Below are 18,456 nucleotides of genomic sequence, written 5' to 3'. Positions count from 1 at the left end.
GCCAGTCCTGAGGCACAGGTCCCATGGACGCTATTCAGACTTCACATCTTCAACAATAATTTCCAATGAGGCCCGTTTCAGTCATATTATATAATATATTATAATATTATATATTATCTGGTTTTCTGTACTCGACATTGAAATATCATGACATCATTAGACTTAAAAAAATGTGTTTCCATCCATTAAGTACTAATCTTTTTTTTTTTTTAATGTATTCAACCGGGAAAGCCTCATTAAGATAAAGATAGGCAGCATAAACAGACATAAAAAACACGTACTGCTTGTCCCTACTGAAGATTAAATAACTTATGATTTTATCCGAGTATAATTGTAATATATATATATATATATATATATTTTTTTTTTTTTTTTAAATAAAATTCGTTAATATTATTTTAAATAACTAAAACAAAAGTGGCCAAAACGCTATCTTTTATGTATCAAAACATGGAAAACCATAGGCTACACGAGGAAACTTTGCTCTGTGGACAAGAGATAAGGCAGGTCAATGAATGGTCTATGAATCCAGTGTGTGTGTGTGTGTGTGTGTGTGTGTGTGTGTGTGTGTGTGTGTGTGTGTGAGTGTGTGCGCGCGTGTGTGGGTGTGTTAGGGGGTGGGCCGAGTTGTGTGCGAGCACTGGGTAACTGCAGCAGCGGCAGAGCAGCTCGGCGTTCGGCAGCGGAGGGGACGACTCGGAGGGGCTTTCTTTTTTTTTTTTTTTTTTTTCGTTGTGGACTTCCAGGAAACGAGCAGGTGAGTCGGTCCCTCGCCGCTTTTCACGCTTTTCTGCCGCCGGAGCCACCGTGTATTTGCGCCGCCGCGTTTGACGTGCTTCTCCCGCTTTCTCGTGCGCCCACGCACACGCACACACACACACACACACACACACAGACACAGACACATACACGCGCACACGCTCCCCGCGCGTCTCCCTGTCGCCCAGGTGAAGGTGACCACGCAGTGTGCGGTCGCGCTGCGTTTCCCCTCTCGGTGCTGCAGCCCGGGTCGGACAGGTGCACACGGCTGGATGCTCTCTCGACAAAACGGTAGGTTGTAGTCTGTTGCTGCTTAAAGCCATTATCATGAAAGTTGAGTGTAGCGACCATTTAGCGTTGGGACACGTGGGGAAGTATTTTGTGTGTGTGTGTGTGTGTGTGTGTGTGTGTGTGTGTGTGTGTGTGTGTGTGATCGTGTGCACATTAGGGAAGACCCGAAGCCACTTCTTCCTCCAGGCTGGCTGCACTGCTCCTAAAGTCAGAGGCAGGACAGGACAATCTCACGGTAAAGGCGCTTGTACGCAGGTCTGTTCTGTCCCGGGACTGGGACGGAGCAGTGACTCCGGCCGGGCATTAGTCCAGTGGCTTCAGTACGTAAGCCGGGCACCTCTTTTTCTCAAAGGTCAGGGGTTTAAAAGCGGCCACCCGTGGCTTTTATTGACGGTAAATAAACCCCAGGGTACGTCGGTGCTCTGTAAATCCGTTAATAACATTTGGGTTGCCAGGTTGGGAGAAGCCTCTTCGGCTGCCCGAGCAGTGGCTGGAAGAGGTACAAGTGAAAGCACTCAAAAATCCTATCGCTGTGAAAGTGTGTATTATCATCACAATGTACTTGAAGTGTAAAAAGTGACAGTACTCGCCGTGTACAATGGACCCTCTCATACAGTAAATGATGTAATGTACAGTAGGTCGTTTACTGTACGTTATGATATACAGTGAATTATATCACTGGATTCTTGGCATTGCTGCATTAACGAGGTTATAGTATTTCAGCATTGTGGTAGGTCGAGGTGGGGCTAACTTTAACTCATTCGTATACTTTGCGGACAGTTTAATCTATAATTCATTTCATACTTTGTAAGTCACAGGTCAAAGGGGTCATTGAAGGGGTCTTCGTGATGAATTAAAGAGCTTTACAAAAAAGGAACACCAGTCAGAACTTGGAAACCCGAAATGTCCTTATTGATGGCTTCAAACTGATCTATAAAGCATTAGTGAAGGATTTATTTATTTTAAAACGAATAAATAGCCAGTAATCAAACATTATATCAACCCTTTATTATCAGACAGTGGTGGAGATTACTGAAGTGGAAATCTCATCTCTCCAATCTCTTTGATTCAAACGGGCGCAGGAGATAAGTGTAGTGTGTTTACATTGAATTTGTTTTATGTTGAAATCTGAAAAAATAATTTCAGGGCAGATTTTTTTTTTTTTTCTTTCACTCACGCAGCTGAAATTTTACGCATTAAAATATGTGACAAATTAAACAGCATACACCACGATCTGTGATGGTTATACTGCACGGCACATTACAACACGGCCTCATCAGCGCTGGTGGTGGTGGTTGGATGAGGCAGATCTAATCACATATGGCTAGACTCAGTATCATCCCGCCCCCTGTGATTACTGACGACGTTTGTCGTATCATGCTTTTGCCACCCTTGTGGCAGAAGAGAGCTTTTTCTTCTCTCTCTCTCTCTCTCTAGAGTAAACATTAATGGGTTAGGGTTAGGGCAACCTCAGGAAAGAAACAAGGTAGTGATCACAGCCTATGTATTGGATGACTTTGACAACAGCACAGGCACCGGGCAGAAGAAGAGTCTATCTGTACTGTTAAAACTCAGCGTATGTACTGTGTCCCTTTTGATTGAATTAAACAAAGTCCAAAGAAACTATAATTACATATCGTCATTTTTGAGTGTGATGGCACGACGTGTGGGTTTTTATCGGCTCTTGCTTATCGGATCGTCCCAAACAGAGAACTTGTTCCATTACTTCCATGTATCTTTAGTGTACAAAGAGGCAGATTACTTGCTTCTCTGAGAAGATCTGTCTCATGATCCTCCACATCACAGTGAACGTGGCCCACAGGGTGGACTCACAAGCTCGTTCTTTCTTTTAACGTGCTCTTTTATGGTTCGGCTCAGTGGAAACCCCCACCGGTTTGGGATAAAGAAAGGAAAAAAAAGAAGAAAATGAATAAATATCGCAGTCCAGTACAGCATATACAGTACACAATCCCTTCAATGAAACGTAATATCGATCAAGTATTGGTCGGTCGGCGGCCTTAATCAGAGGTAGGGTAGTGTGTTTGGCTTTTTCAAGTGGTAGTACAACTGTTTTTATCAGTCTTTCTGCAGAAAGGGCAGGCATTCTGTCCTGCCTGACAGATGCTCGTATTGGAAAAGAGCTTTATCACACTCTACAAACCCCTTCATACTCTCTAGGTGAGTAATGGCTCCATATCAGGGTGTGCGGTGAGCACCAGAGGGCGGGGACTATCACTGAACTTAGGTTGAAACGTCCCAGTAGATCTGTTTCAAGCCCAGGCCCATGGATCAATGAACAGGAAGAAACAGATAGTCTGCGCTAATTGAAAGGTGTTTCAGACACCACCTGCTGTTTTGTTCGGTTCCACTCGTCCTCTATCACGCATGGCACACTGGTTGTGCCACTGCCAAGGCAGATGTGTTTACCTTTCCCTCCCGGAGTTTCCATGCTTTCGGCAGTGAGGCAACAACGCACTGTCAACGCCTTTGGCAGCTCCTGTGGAACAGCACGCACGACGCAAATGCAGATGTGTTGAGACAATGGTGTGTTTGCCGTGACTTACATGAGGGCAGCAGCTGACGGAGCCGCACCAAAGGGCTTCCCGCCAGCATGCCCGCTTGTCTGGTTGATCTGAGGTCCTCTATTTTGCCAGGTTTGTCAGACAATGGTGCTGGAAGAGGCTCACAAAGTTGGCCTGAAAGTTTTTCACAGTCATGGAAGTCAGTCCTACAAAAAAAGCATGAAGCAAATCAACAGTTCAGTCGGTCCCGCGAACGGGCCTCCTGTCTGTTGTTTGGTGTCACTCTAACCAGTGGCGGCAAAATGTTCGCCCTGCGAGGATGTGATTTCAGTAAAGCTTTTTTTTAAATTAAAAGGGTTGTACTGGAAGTGTTACGCCGTAGGAGAAAGGATAAACGTGTGTGGCCCCACTAAGCCGCGAAACGCAAGCTCCTTGCACATGAAATTTGGTTTATATGAATTTACTTTTGTGTTTGTGCGACATCAGAAACCGTGGCGTTTGAGGCTACAGTCGGTAGCATAGTCTGTCCCATTTTTTGGGAAAAAAAAAAAAAAAAGTTGACAAGCCCTGTTGCAAAAGGTAACCAAAACCATGCAAAAGTATCAAGAGCTCATGATTCAAACTGAAACTCTTGCGAAAATCAATCAACAAACTGACAATGACCAATAATTAAGACGGAGTTTTTGCTTCTGTTTATGTACATCTGTGATGCATTTATCACCTCATCAGTGAATGGAGATGCAATCATACGATCTGTCTCCCTCCACTTTAACATATTTCTATATTTGTAAGAGAGGAGCTTTCTTTAAACTACTCGTCCTCCTGATGTTTATGTCCGTAAATATATAATAAATAATGATAATATTGCCAAATTAGCTGCAAGGCTGAAAATAGTCCCGGATAAATGCAAGGTGAGAGGATCCCTGCACCATCACTAACGCTTTCCCGTTTCATCTCTCGCTTTGTCATCCTGTAGGTTGGCTTCAAAGCTTAGCACCCAAACTGCTAACAGAGAGGTCATTAGCCTCACTGTGCTTCGTGGTGCCAGTGTTCGGCTTCAGCGGCAGCCGCAGCTGCTGTGGAGATTAAGCCGGTTATTCTCCAGTGTCGCTGCGCGGCGGAGCGGCATTCGCAGTGTTGACCCTTTGATCAGTGACAGAGCCAGAGGAACGAGCAGCCAGGCGGAGATTGTGCTGATGGCACGGGGCCTAATCTCTAGATTATCCATCATGCTGCTCCAGTGTGCACACAGCTAATTAAGAGATGAAGCTGTGTGTTGCAATGTGATATCGGAGGGGAGGAGGGGGGGCGTCATTTAACTCCCCAACACTTTTTAAATGGTCTTTTGTGTAACAGCACCTTAGTCAGTCGCTTCGGCTAATGTGTTGTGGTCAGAAAGTGATCTCGCATATCAGCGAATAATTTTCTGCTCGTGCTGTCAAGTCGGCAGGAAGGGTCGCACTGTGTGTCTCTTCACCAAAGTTCGTCGTACCCACTCTGCATGTTTGGAAATATCCGAGGGCAACATTAATGTCTGATTCTGATTAAACATTCGAGACATCAGGGGCAGATCGGAGGAGTTAGTGTAACTGTCTTGTATGTCCGACAGCTTTGTGATGCACCCGCGACCGGTTGAAGCCGTTTCCCACCGCCTGATGTATGCTACTTCAACCAGTGGTGGAACGTAACCAAGTACGTTTATTCAAGCACTGCACTAAAGTGCAGTTTTGAAGTGCACTTTCTGCTACTTTCTACTACCTCTTTCTACTACCTCTTTTCAAGGGAAAACCTGAAGACGTTTTACCGCAGTACATTCATTTTGCCTTCTGACGTCTTACAGAGAAGCAGAGTCCAACTCTGGTTTCCCTATAAACTTTGCCGATGGTTTCATTTAAATAACTCTTCAAGGCCCCGGAGAGGTAAAATTACCCAATGATTAGAAAAAAAAATCCAAATAATGAATACAGATTCATTAGGAAAAACTGTTTGTTTTGTCTTTTCCTCTCTCATTAATCTTATGAGGGGGGTCTGAGTACACAACAACTTTGAATATTACTAATAAGTACAGCGCAGTATTTCCCCTCAGGTGGTAGTGATTGCTCTGCAAATGTTCATTCTGTTTTTCGTTGATCTCTCAAGATTCTCATTTGGTCTGCCGGATAATTTCTCGTTTAGTTATTACGCATTGTTTTTCTCTTTCGCTGCACAGAGTGTTCTCAGCTGGGGGAGTCTGCATCCGCTTGCTGCCGGGTCTAAAGATACACACTTCTCACACTTCGATTGTTTGTGTACAGCAAAGTGAGTGCAATCGAGGCCGTGCTCGGAGCCAGGTCTGTGTGTGTTTAAACATGGGGAACCGGAGATCAGTCCAGCCCCTCCCGTTCCTGCCGCTGCTCCTACTGCTCCTCGCAAGGCTGTCACAGCTGTGGGCCTTCCCTTTCAGCCCATCTCTGGACTTGGACGTCACCCCCAGGACAACTGTCTTCTCCAAAGGTGAGGGGTTTTTCTAGATCAGAGGTTTTCAGACTGTGAGGTGTGGAGGGAGAGACATGGGGCAAGGATGAGTGGGGAACGTGTGTGTGCTGATGTTCTGAAAACAACGAGAAGTTAGTTATTGTGACTTAGTCTGCCGATTTTGACAACGTAGCAACCCTGCCGGCAGTTTGAGCTGCAGCAGCGGCTGTGGCACGCAGCTCGTGGAAGCAATTACTGCACAGGCATGAAACATATAGCTTCAGATTCAGTGTGACTTACACTTTCCAAAGATATCATTATTTACGAGATCCGACATAAATAAACATCCGTAAAAATGATTAAAGATCATAGAAAAGAGATGGCGCTTGTAACTCCCAGACGTTTTTAGGTTTTATTCAGTATCACAACAATCCATTGATAGTTGTAGGTGCACCCATGGGTACATTTCAAACAGGAACTGTTAGTACCTAATAAAGGCGTACTTTTATGGTGCCAGTTTGCCAAAATGTTAACAAATATAGCAGGGGATCAAAACAGGGCTCAAATAGTAGCCAACGGTGTAACTCTCTGAATCTGTGGCAACATCATACTTCCTATTTACACCCCCCCTCTCTGCCAGAGCATTATGGGAAATGTAGTCGCAGAGCATGGCAATGTAATTATCCCCCAAGGGTGGGGGAGTTTGTTGACTTTCAAAAACCCTGTTTTAGATGCATCCTTGCAAACACACGTGCACAAGCCCACTAAACACTCACCTCGCTGTCCTTATCTGATGCTGCTCCAGCTTCTTCCTCCCCCTCCCCGTTAAAGAAGTGGCACAGTTTTTCGAAGTTGGCCCCGAAGACAGCTCCTTCTTGCTCAGAGTTATTAATCGCCTCTCTCAAGCCCTGTCCTAGATCACACGGCTCAGCAAACACTTCTAATGAAACAATAGACCAGAGGCCCACATAAAAGAGGACCTGAGCACAGTAGACCTGATTAGTGTCTGGGCAGAAAATATTGCTGAATAGGTGCATTAGGGCACAGAGAGGGTATGTACACTCGTGATCAGCAACTCTTACCCACCTCACTTCCCAGCAGCTCACCTTTTCCCCCCACCTCTCTCTCCTCGCTCCCCATCACTGCGGCAGAGGCTACCACTGCAGCTGCAGCGCGAAGGGAGCTCCGGACTGATCGGATAGCTGTGCTCTTTACCTCCACTCCACCCCAACCCCTCACCACTCCTCTTCGGGCCTCGGAGGACGAGTATTATTAGAGGACGGGTGGGGTGAACAGGGCCGGCTCTCCTGCTAGCCGAGCTCTCCCCGGTGCAATGTCATGAGAGCTGTTGAGAGTGTTGCAGTGGGAGTTGATGGGAGGATCCGCCGCTTCACGTTCTGAATCCCAATCACTCCGAGATGTATAAGAGGGGAGGAGCCACATTTTGCTGTGTCTTTGCTACTTTATGGTGCATTTCCTTGAGCCAAACAGCAATGTTTTGTTTGCGGCCTGCTTGCGTGAGAGGAACTCCTCATTCAAGGCCCAAGTTTTGCTTCAGAAATGCACTGATTTGTTGTGCCGTACAAATACACAATTACCGAATCTGGCACTTCTTGTACAGCTGCTAATGTGGAGCCGTATACTGCAAAAACCAGTGGGAGCTGACAGCACCGGACCGATCTCTAATATCAGTCCAGTTATTTATCAGCAGAATGAAACGGACACACTCTATAAACTCTGGAGGAGTTCGTCAGATGGGGCAGCACATATAATTCATGAAGCCCCATTAAGTAAGTTTGCAGGAGTATCATAGATAGAGCTCAGTGTTTGTTCCGAAAGCCTCTAAAGCATCATGCGACTGGCTATTTATTTACACGTCCCTGACTCGGCCTTGGATTATAAATCATAGAATACTCTGCTCACTGCGGGCGCTTTTCTGTGCCGCGTCTGTCATGGCAGAGTTTGTTCCTCTCTCTTTGCCCTCGTAGAATGTCGTCCTTGACCTACTTCCTAATCATCACGGGAGGCATGTCGGTGCACGTGGGAGGGCAGGACTTGCACGTGTGTCAGCATGCGTTTCATCAGCCCCCGTGTGTGTCTCGAGTACCCCGTGTGTATGCCTGCGTGTAGGGGGGGAAAGTGCTTCTTCGGCATGCATTCAGTCACATCATGTCATCATGCACACATGCACCCCCTGTCGCCTTCCCTGTGGGGACAGGCTCCTTCTCACAAAGATGTGAGACATGTCTGCCTGGGTACGCAGTGCTGTATATGGAAATCGGATGGATGTTGTATGTGGCTGTCGCCACCTACCTACTGGAGACTTTTGTGGGAGGATTTTTATGTCTCTCTGCTGGGGTGAGGGGGCGCTCATTAATTTGCAGTGTGCTTTTAAAGATAGCCTGCATGAGTGGGAGTACAAGGACATGCTGTATAAGGGGGAGCTCAGATTGATAAGAAAAAAAACAAAAGACTCTTGTATGGAAATCTCGAGGGACAGGTGGGTCGGAAAAACCGCTATAGAGGAAACTGATCCTGCATACTGTAAGAAACTTGCAGTGTATCGTTTCATCTCAATTTCAGCCTCATCTCTGAGAAATTAGCCTCCCCTGGGTTACATATTCTAGCCAACTGACTGCCTAGCTATCTACTTCTGAGGCAATTCGGCTAACCGGCTAACTGCTAGATGTCACTGTTTGTAAGCAGTTAGACGAGATCCATGTCAGATCAAAACGTTTGTCTGTTTATCGATAAAATGTCCCAGTTGTGAGCTTTGAAAAATGCGAGGGATCCTTTCTGCGTGACGAGACTGAAGGTGGTATGATGTACTGCAGCGCTTAAGCAATCCAGAAGAGCTGCAACGATCAGCTGATTAATCGCTTGGTCAGTCAACAGAAAGTTTATCAGCAACTATTTTGATGGTAGAATAATCGTTTTGGCAATAAAGCATCAGGATTTAATGCTTTTCCTTATATTACATGATATGTGATTAAGCTGAATATCTTTGGGTTTTGGACTATTGGTTGGACAAAACAAGACATTTGAAGAAATCACTTTGGACTTTAACGAGCATTTTTTTAAATAAAATTTTTTTTGACGGTTTTTTAGACAAAGCGAATTATTAATCGAGAATCGAAGAATCGATTAATCGAAGAAAATATTAATAATACTGCCCTAGAATCCAATCATATGCGTAGCTTTAACAGGCAAATTTGACGATTAGGGTCTGTTTTCTGTGTTTGTGTGACAGGGTGGCCGCTGTTTTCCTCTCCCAGAGGTGAGATTAATGCTTGACTGTGTCCTGAACTCTGCTGATTGCCCGTGGGGTGCCTGCTTTGGCTTTTTCTGCCTCTGCCACCAGACCTGAAGTAATACAGTTGTGAAATATTGATGCACTGTAAGTTGTCTCTTGCTGCTAAGACAAGCCGAGATAGCAGAAAGAGGTCTTGGTGGTGAGATTCCTCATTGTTCGCGCTATTACCATTGTGAGGGAGGTAATAAAACCCATCAACCTGATGCTTTTTTTGTAGATGAAGAGTTTTCTTCTTCCATTAGGGTAATTGCAGCGCTGAGGATACAGGCCAGTGGTGGTCACCAACTTACTGTTCAGCAGAGTCTGTTATTGTCTTAGCATACAGCCTGAGCAGCTGCATCTACCGCGTGCTGAACACAGAAAACATCATTACTCACAACATCAGCTTGGCCTTGGCCGCTTTGACTGCAGTTGTTTAATCTCTTTCTGGGCCGTGCGACAGCGTTGTTACACCACCGTTTGTTTTTTTTTGCCATTTTTGCGTTTCTCTCTGTGGTGGCATTTCATGCTTTGGACCCTTAAAACCACTGAGATTCCCGTGACGCTTCGATCCTATTCCCCCTCAGACAGTGTTGATGTGAGATTCTGACGGGACCTTATTGGTGATTCGCTGATTGCGTCTAGCAAGGCCTGAAACAACATAGGGACTGTTTGTGTGTGGCATGCGAGGTCGGCTTTTCTGCTCTGAGATGAAAGTCTTGGCCTATCTTTCTCTCTCGTTCTGGAATCCCCCCGATCGAACAGAGTCCTATGAAAGTTTTGGCCCAGGGACAAGCTCTGCTGTTTGCGTCATCATTGGTAGTGTGGTAAACACAACACTGCCACTTTGACGTGATAACAAGAACTGAGTACGCACGTCAGGGTAGTGTGTTTATTTTTCTTTAAACCACGAGATTCCTGAAAAGAACGGGTGGCTCAACTTTAAGTTGCGCATAAATATTCATGGTAATACTTGAGTTCCCATTTTAAAGGATCCATTACAAAAATGCAGGTAGTTTTTGATTTATTGCCAAGATGTCTGCCTTTTGAGATTTCTTCTCAAAACAGTGAGGGTGAATGAAATTTCATTTGTGGTAGAGGTCTTGATTCAAAAGTGGAAAACCTTTTGTTGTTACTTTGAGTATGCGATGAGCTCATGGCCCTTACAGAAGCTTTGAAATTTGACACAGGCTTCATCCTGAGGAGTCATTTCAGGCGATTTCAGTTCTTCCCTCCTCAGTGGCTTCCAGTGGAGGACAGGGCACGCCATGCTCAGTTAAATGTTGTTTATAGGATTTTACACGGACGCGTTCCTTGTACTTTCCGATTACTTTAAGAAGGTGGAGCCACAACACCAGAGCCACTGTAGAAACTCAGCTAACAAAGGTCAGGATTCCTGTATGCTGGTGCTCTGAAAAGGAACAGGCTACTTCCTATAATTAAGGAGGAGGAAAACTTTCCTGGCCGTCTGTGACAAGGTTCGGGTTTGAAAAAGATCAGCTGTTTATACGATTTCCTTTTCTGCAGCCTTATTTTCTAATATCTTAATGTTGGACATAGAATGCCCGTCGTTGTCTTGATGAGGTTGGTGGAGTGTGTAAGCACCAGGGACAGCGATGGAAATAAGTCCAGGGCTTTATTGTTCTGTCCCCGACACAGTCCCATATGTTTTACCGTTTCTGCAGATGTTGTCAATAAACCTAAAACTATCCGAACCCGACAGTCTGGCTCAGTCCAAATACACCTGTGGATAATTTGATCTGATCCAGTCTGTTTTCGACTCAAAATAGAAGGAGAACGCTGACACTGACAGTTAATGGCCGACCGTGGTCAAAAACGGTCGCAACACGTGTCATTTCCCCCGCACTTCACAGGTCACACTCTCACCACCAATCAACAGTCACCACCAGGTGACTATTGTTTGCCGACGGTGATTAACGGGAACGCTGTTGTTGGAAAAAGACCTTGCTGATTTTTTTTTTTTTTTTTTTCCAGCTTATTCTTTCTGAATTTCCACTCACCTCCAATGAACTGGGTTGGAGGCAGGAATCTCTGAGACTTATGTTTATCTCAAAACCTGGACCTATCTGTGTGGAGCGATACCAGTAGACGAAAGTGAGAAATACCTTTTCTTGTCATTTGGGTGAACTAAACCTTTAAGGATAGAAGCCTACAGGGGTATATATAGATGAATTCACTATTATACAGTATTACCTTGGCCATGTAAAATACTTGTTACTGGTTGGCTGGCAGGTGTAAGTTACAGTTTAACCACCAATCCTCGATCATTATACAATCAATGCACCAATGCAAGTTAAAATATTACATATAAAGTTTTATTGTTTAGTGTGTTTTGGTGTTGTTTTGTTTGTGTGCGTGCTTTTGCACCCATTGCAAATCAGTAAAATGCTTGTTTGTTGTTTTATATGTTGCCTTTAGAGGTACAACGATCAGTTGATTAGTCGATCGTTGTAGTTATGCAAATAGTCTAGTAATCTTTTCAATCATTCTTCAAGCAATAATACCAAACATTCTCTGGTATCAGCTTCTCACGTGTGAGAAATTGGCTGCTTTTCTTTCTCATTTATGCCAGTAAATTGAAAATCTGTAGGTTCTAGACAGTTGGTGGGATAAAACAAGCAAAGTGAATCATGGATGGACTTAGAGACTTATTTTTAACAGTTCATAGACTAAATGATTAATTGATTAATTGAGAAAATGATCGGCAGGTCGATCGATAATTGGAAAAAAAAAATCTTTAGTTGCTACAATTGACGTACGTAATTTCATTTCAACACATGACACACGTTCCCCGTGTCAATAATGTTTCCTTCTGTTGAGGTGCAGTCAAAGACTGATTTCCACCACACCGGGGTTGGTCAATAGGATCGCATTGCAAACTGCAGGTGACCATAGGAACAGTGCTTTTGCTCCAGCTAACTATCTTTAGTGAAATGATCCTCACCATGGATTCAACTGACAACAAACAAACTTTTTCCTGTATCAATTGCTAGAAGGGTGATAATACACTTCCAGATGCAGAAAATAATGGACTATATAATAATGGAGGGTATGATGGAGGCACTCTGCTTCATTTACTTAGCGTTCTATTTATATACACCAGGACACCCAGTTGTGTATTATTACTTACATAATACAGAGTCATGTTCACTGACTCTTGAGCCTGTTAAAGAAGTGAAGAGATGCTTGTATAATGTGAATGGAGCTGACAACGGCTGACATTTCTGACACTGTCCAAAGAAGTTAACTCAGCCTCTCCTCCCAGCATTTGTTCCCAAATCTTCTTCTGAGCACGTGTGTGAGTGTGCGTCACATGCGGTCCATAGTGAGTCTAGTGATCGGTGAGTCACACGGGAAGTCACACACTCTGATGACTGCGGTGATAGACGCCCACAAGACGTACAGTGGATCTACTGTCATCTTGGAGGATTACAAATATGTTTGGGCATAAATGCGCACATTCTGGACGCACCACCTGTGACGGCTCAGTGTTAACACACAACACACTCTCCTCAGATCTTCTGACTCACTGGCAGAAATTTCTTCACTCTATTTCAAGAGGCAGATGAAAGGAAAAATAAGTGTGAAGTGTGTGTGTGTGTGTGTGTGTGTGTGTACTCACTGGAAAAAACTGACAGATGTTTCTAAGAGGCAGCTGTTTTGACCTCTTCTTCTTCATCCAATGATGTAGTCCGAACATTCACACAAACAGGTCTGCGTTAACACACACAAACTCACAAAGACACACACACAAACACACACACACACACACACACACACACACACACACACACACACACACACACACACACACACACACACACACACGTGCATGTAGGAGGACAACAGTAAATAGAAACCAGCTAACAGGCTGAAAGGCTTCTGACACACCTCAGCACTCTGTTGACTTTCCTCATTGATTTCGCTGCAAAGTACAAGGTACAGTGTGTGTGTGTGTGTGTGTGTGTGTGTGTGTGTGTGTGTGTGTGTGTGTGTGTGTGTGTGTGTGTTAGCACGTGCTTCGGATACAAAACAGCTGTTTCAGGGAGGGTAGGTCAGCATAAACATCTTCATTTTTATATTAAGAAAGGAGAAAATGTTTAATGCGAATTCAGTCTTATCAACCGCATTTCCAGCTGCTTTTTTTTTTTTTGATAGACCCGATAAACCAAGTGCACGTTACCTACCCAGCACCGAATGGCAGACAGACAAAGTTAGCGACGAGCTGGTGAGCATAGTTGAGAATTTAGCAGCTAAAAGGCCAGATGTTTCCTTCAGGATAATGACACACAGGTAAAAGGCGAGTGAAAGCTGGATTCGCATTCATCAGGTGGCCAGAAGCAAAACTCCCAATGAACGCCAACGCTGGTCCTCGTCTGCTGGATGTGTTAATATGCAACTCTTTGCTAAAATGCTCGACTTATCAACTTTATTACTGTATCTCAGTGTTGTCTTTACAGCTTGTTGCGCTGCCCCAGGTGTCCAAAAAGTAAATCAGTTTAGCTTCAACCAGCCAGTAAACCTGCCGTAACGAGATGAAGTTTCAAATATGAATAGAAAATGTGTTATTTTGATGACCTTTAGATTAAACTCGGCATTGGTTTTCTAGCGCTTTCATCCGGGTGCCTTGTCACCGAAGATCCGGGGGCATAAAACAGCGCACGGCCACATCATTGCCTGGGTCTGAGAGCAAGGTCGCTCTGCTGCCTTGGGGCCAGGGACATTGTGTCACCGTGGTCCTTCTCATCAGCGCTGTGCTTGTTATAACATGCAGCCGCTGTTTTTATAAGATAGAAACCAAGGCTTTTGCTCACTCGTGGACGACTCACGGGCAGTGAGTCTTGACACACACACAGCCTTGGGCTCCCATCGTGTTTGCGCAACTCACTCTTTAAGCATGATCTCGGAGAGTGTGCGATGTTCTCGCGAGGAGGACAGCGCTGTTTTATGCTTTTATGCTTGCTCCTCTTTGTTGCGTATCAATATGCCCTGTGTATAGTTTGTGTATTTTTGTGTGAGCATGGCTGTGTGTGTGTGTGTATGGTGGAGAGGGTGCCCTGCTGCGTGACTCTTGCCACCCATCGGATGAACCCCCTCCCCCCGCCAGCGTGTCCCGACCTTCAGAGGAGCTACTCGTCGTGCTTGATTTGAATTTTTTTTGTTTTTAAAAAAAAAACCTAATGCAATCAAACTGTTTTAAAGGATGATTCTACTTAATAAAAAATAAAAAAATTACAGCTTGGGTTGTATATTCATAGGCTTTTGGAAGTCTTTTCTATCGGTTAAGATAACATTATACTTCTCACCGACTGCTAAGATCTGGAAACATGGCAACATCGCTAAAAAGAAGTGATGGTGCACAGAATTCGAGCAGTCGGACAATCAGACAGGTTTTAAACAAACTCACAGTTTAATGAGAAGAGATCAGTTTGAAGTGAGTAGAGAAAAACTCTGACGATTAGACCACAGCAATGTCAAGCATCCTCATTAAGCGTAGGCCCATACGAAGACAAGGAGACAGGACAGGATCCACCGGAGTCTAGTTGCCGGCGGCGGTGGAGTAGAGCCGGCAGGTGGTTGATGGGAATTCTCAGGTGAATCTTCCCTGGACGTCACAGTTGTGCTTGTAGGGACTCTGACGGCGTGAGACGGCGGAAATGACAGATTGGAGGAGGGAACACCGGAAATGCTCCCGAAGATGGGTTAAAGGCAGAGGAGAGATCTTCCTTATCGAACCTCAGGTGAAAAGCTTCATGTGAACCAAACTTATTTGGAAGAGAAAACAAAGACTCAAACGTCCATTGGTAACATCCGACGCAGTTTACAGACTGAACTTCCTGGTTAAACTTTGACCCACTGAACATGGTGAACTGAACTTAATTGTATGTGCGTGATTGTGTAGTATTACCAGTATTTCAGGTGTGGTCGTTTTACCAGCGTACAAATGTATTTTAAGTAATCGACCTAAACTGCTGGTTTGTTTACAACCTACCTGGTCTGACCTGTATCTTCTTATAAACTTAAATGATCCTTTAAAAGTGCTATGATCACATACAAATTACAAACTAAACACTGGGGCTTTAATTAACGTTCGTATACCCACAGAACTAAAATAAGTTTTCAGCAGTCCAAAAGTGTTTTCTCGAATATTAATATTAATATTAATATTTTTAATCTTCCTGATCTTTGGCGTGAGACCGAGTTTGGGATGATTGCCTACCGTTCACTTTGTGAGTATAATCCAAGGTTAGATCCTGGAAAACATATTTTGTTCGTAACACCCTGACGCCGATGTTGCTCTAGAGCAGTTTTTGTCTTTCGGTCTTACTGACAAACATGTTTGAAGCGATTTTTCCCCGGACCTCTCTGCCTGTTCACCAACCCGCCTTCGTCTACAAATCTGAGATCTTCATTAATTTTTCTTTATGTGAGATGCAGAGGCTCAAAATATTCATCCCAGGGGCTCCAAATGAATGTTTTGAATATTAATGATATTAAACTGCTGTATTTTTTAAATGTGGCCACTATTAAAAAGTGCAGAGTAGATTTTCTGAAACTTTAGCGGAGGGATTCCTCTCCCAGGGGCCACATACGCAGTGTTATTCCTCCTCGCTGTGATGCATGTAATCAGTCTGACGGTCACGACAGAGCCGGTATGATAATGACCCCAATTATTGACCAGTGAGAGGTTCCCCGTAGTTCTCTGGCCGTCAGTGATAGAGGCAGTAGGAAAAGGCTGGCAGGAAGGAAGGTGGGGCGGGGGAGAGAGACTGCAGTCAGTCCCTGGGCTTCTGGAGAACCGACGGGCACTCGCGGTGCTACTGTCACCACCCAGTGCGTCCATGTGACAGTTAGACAAGCAGCCAGTCATGTGGGGAGGAAAACGCCCTCCATGTGATGCTGGGGAAACTCTAAACAGTTTTCAACGTGCTGCATCGGGCGAGATCAACCACGCTGGGAGTCTCGCTGACACCCTCATTATCATCACGGTCTTTGTGAATTGGAGCAGGAAAAGCATCAGTAATTCTGTAGTCGAGATAGTAGGGGGCAGTCAAAGCCTTGAAGAATGTGTGTGTGTGTGTGTGTGTGTTTGTCTTCTTGTATCTTTGTTTTGCATAAACCAAGATTCCAGTTTCAGTTGGGAGGATCCTTTAACTGGTTTGGCAGCATTTCCCCGACTAACTTGAACCTGATTGTCGACCCAAAACGTGCCCATTTTTCGGTCTCACCCTGCATCGAACAGAGCATAAACCATTGTTTAAATCCATACTGTTGGATCTTGAACGACGGTATCAGCAGCAGGTCAGTGTGTGGATTTTTCACCCACCATCCTTGCAGAGTTCCCCCGTGGATAGGGAGCGCTGGACAACGCACCGAAATACTTTTTTTGCATGGATGGATAATGAGACAACGGGCCCCCTGTGAAAAGAATCAGATAATGTGTTTTGCGGCTGCTGTTTAAGTTGTGCTGCATTGTACTGGGAGTTTCCTCTAATATTTGGTCTACCCTCATCGATATAAATCATATCATTCAAAACGTAGAACTATTTCACGGCCCTTTCGCTTAGAAAGCAGCACTATATTGCTACTGGCACTGATCTAATTCAGTACGTTTTAACTGAAATTTATGAACCATGGATTATAAAATGACAGGCTGGCTACTCATTTATACACTTCCGGCAGTTACTCTGCGAAAACCCCTGGCCATCCCAGCTGCACTTGACCCCTTCTCGCTCCACCGGGAGTACAGCGAACAGGAGAACAGATTAACCGCGACAGGCGTGCAGGCCCTCACACACCGCAGCAAATCAGTTGGTGGGGGGGACAAATAGAGGTTGTCTTATTTCTGGGAGCTGGAACGTGCTGTCATCGGTTCACAACGGAAGGGAAACAAGCAGCGGGAGGTGGAGAGGGTTACTATGCCACAACTCCACTCTGCTGTCCTGAGTGTAACAATGTCGATACCTTCAATTATTCTGCTGTGCTCCAATGGCCGCTGTTCTCTCTGCTGTGTGTCAGATTTATTCAACCGGAAATAACTTTTAATGCAAATCAAAGCTCTGTAAACCTACTTATGCTCTGACGGAGATCTTCCATAGCCACAGGAAAAAAAACAAAAAAAACAATGCCCTCCTTTTTACTGTCTCACAGCAGCAGAGCAATCTGCCCCCGTTTCTGAGGAGCTACACCGGGGTGCGTTAAAATATTTAGTTTAGTGCACCAGACCTGTTATTTTGTGGTGGATAAATACTTTTTCCTGCACCAAGGAAAAAAGATTGACAACCAAAAATAACATCCAATTTTACTCTAGAAATACGTACTATACAGTGATGGAGCTAACCTTAATTTGGCCCACTTGCTGGGCGGACCTCCCTCCCCCATCACCCTCATTCACACACACACACACACACACACACACAGACACACACTTACCTACGCACACACACTGCAGAGATGATAATGATGATGTTGTCGCAGTACTGCTGATGCGATTTGGCAGTACTGGGGCAAAATTCCTGCTGAATGCCCTAAAATTTCGCCTCTCCTGTGCCCCCATCCCCACGTCCTCTCTCCACAGGACCCAGCATCTCCCAGATCTGTTGTCGAGTCTCTCCCTCATGTACCCACGCTAAGCACGATAATTTGGGCTCTGGGGAAGTGTAAAGTCAAGAGAAAAGCTTTCATACCAAACTATACTTACAGTCTGAATTTGGAGCTGTTCATATATATGTATTAATGGTGCAAGCATTTTATATATATTTTGGTGCTGATACCAAAACTACACTTCTTTTTTTGGGACCTTAGTTTTAGGAGTATCAACAAATACAAAAACAATTCAATCTTCATTTAACAAAATAAGGCAAACTTCTCCAAATCATTGCTTTTTAATGTTTTCAGAACACAAAGACCCGGACAAGGAGAATAAAGCAGTATAAAATTATTAGGTAAAAGGGTAGTCCTTCAAGTTAGTATTGCACTTCAGTTTTCTCGATTTAATTGACTAATCATTTGGTCCATAAAATGTAAGAAAACAGTGAAAGATCTCCATCCCAGTTATCAGTGTCACATCTTCAAATGTCTTGTTTTTCCCAACCAAAAGTCCAAAACCCAAAGATT

The 18,456-nt window shown here is 44.5% G+C and overlaps 1 protein-coding gene across 3 annotated transcripts in view; it reads left to right on the top strand.

Annotated features, from left to right (window-relative positions):
• The first annotated feature begins 5,769 nt into the window (after nt 1–5,769).
• The window catches only part of sema4gb (sema domain, immunoglobulin domain (Ig), transmembrane domain (TM) and short cytoplasmic domain, (semaphorin) 4Gb), a 34,529-nt gene continuing 21,842 nt past the window's right edge, over nt 5,770–18,456 (top strand). For all 3 annotated transcript variants that reach the window (XM_040135392.1, XM_040135391.1, XM_040135393.1), the window contains exon 1: nt 5,770–6,065. In XM_040135392.1, coding sequence (XP_039991326.1) covers nt 5,921–6,065 — 145 coding nt within the window. In that variant the 5' untranslated portion in view covers nt 5,770–5,920. The remainder of the gene's footprint in view (nt 6,066–18,456) is intronic.

The sequence above is a fragment of the Xiphias gladius genome, chromosome 9, assembly GCF_016859285.1.
Source record: "Xiphias gladius isolate SHS-SW01 ecotype Sanya breed wild chromosome 9, ASM1685928v1, whole genome shotgun sequence".
Lineage (NCBI taxonomy): Eukaryota > Metazoa > Chordata > Actinopteri > Istiophoriformes > Xiphiidae > Xiphias > Xiphias gladius.
The sequence above is the reverse complement of the archived record's forward strand: the minus strand, read 5'-3'. Positions and strand labels throughout refer to the sequence as shown.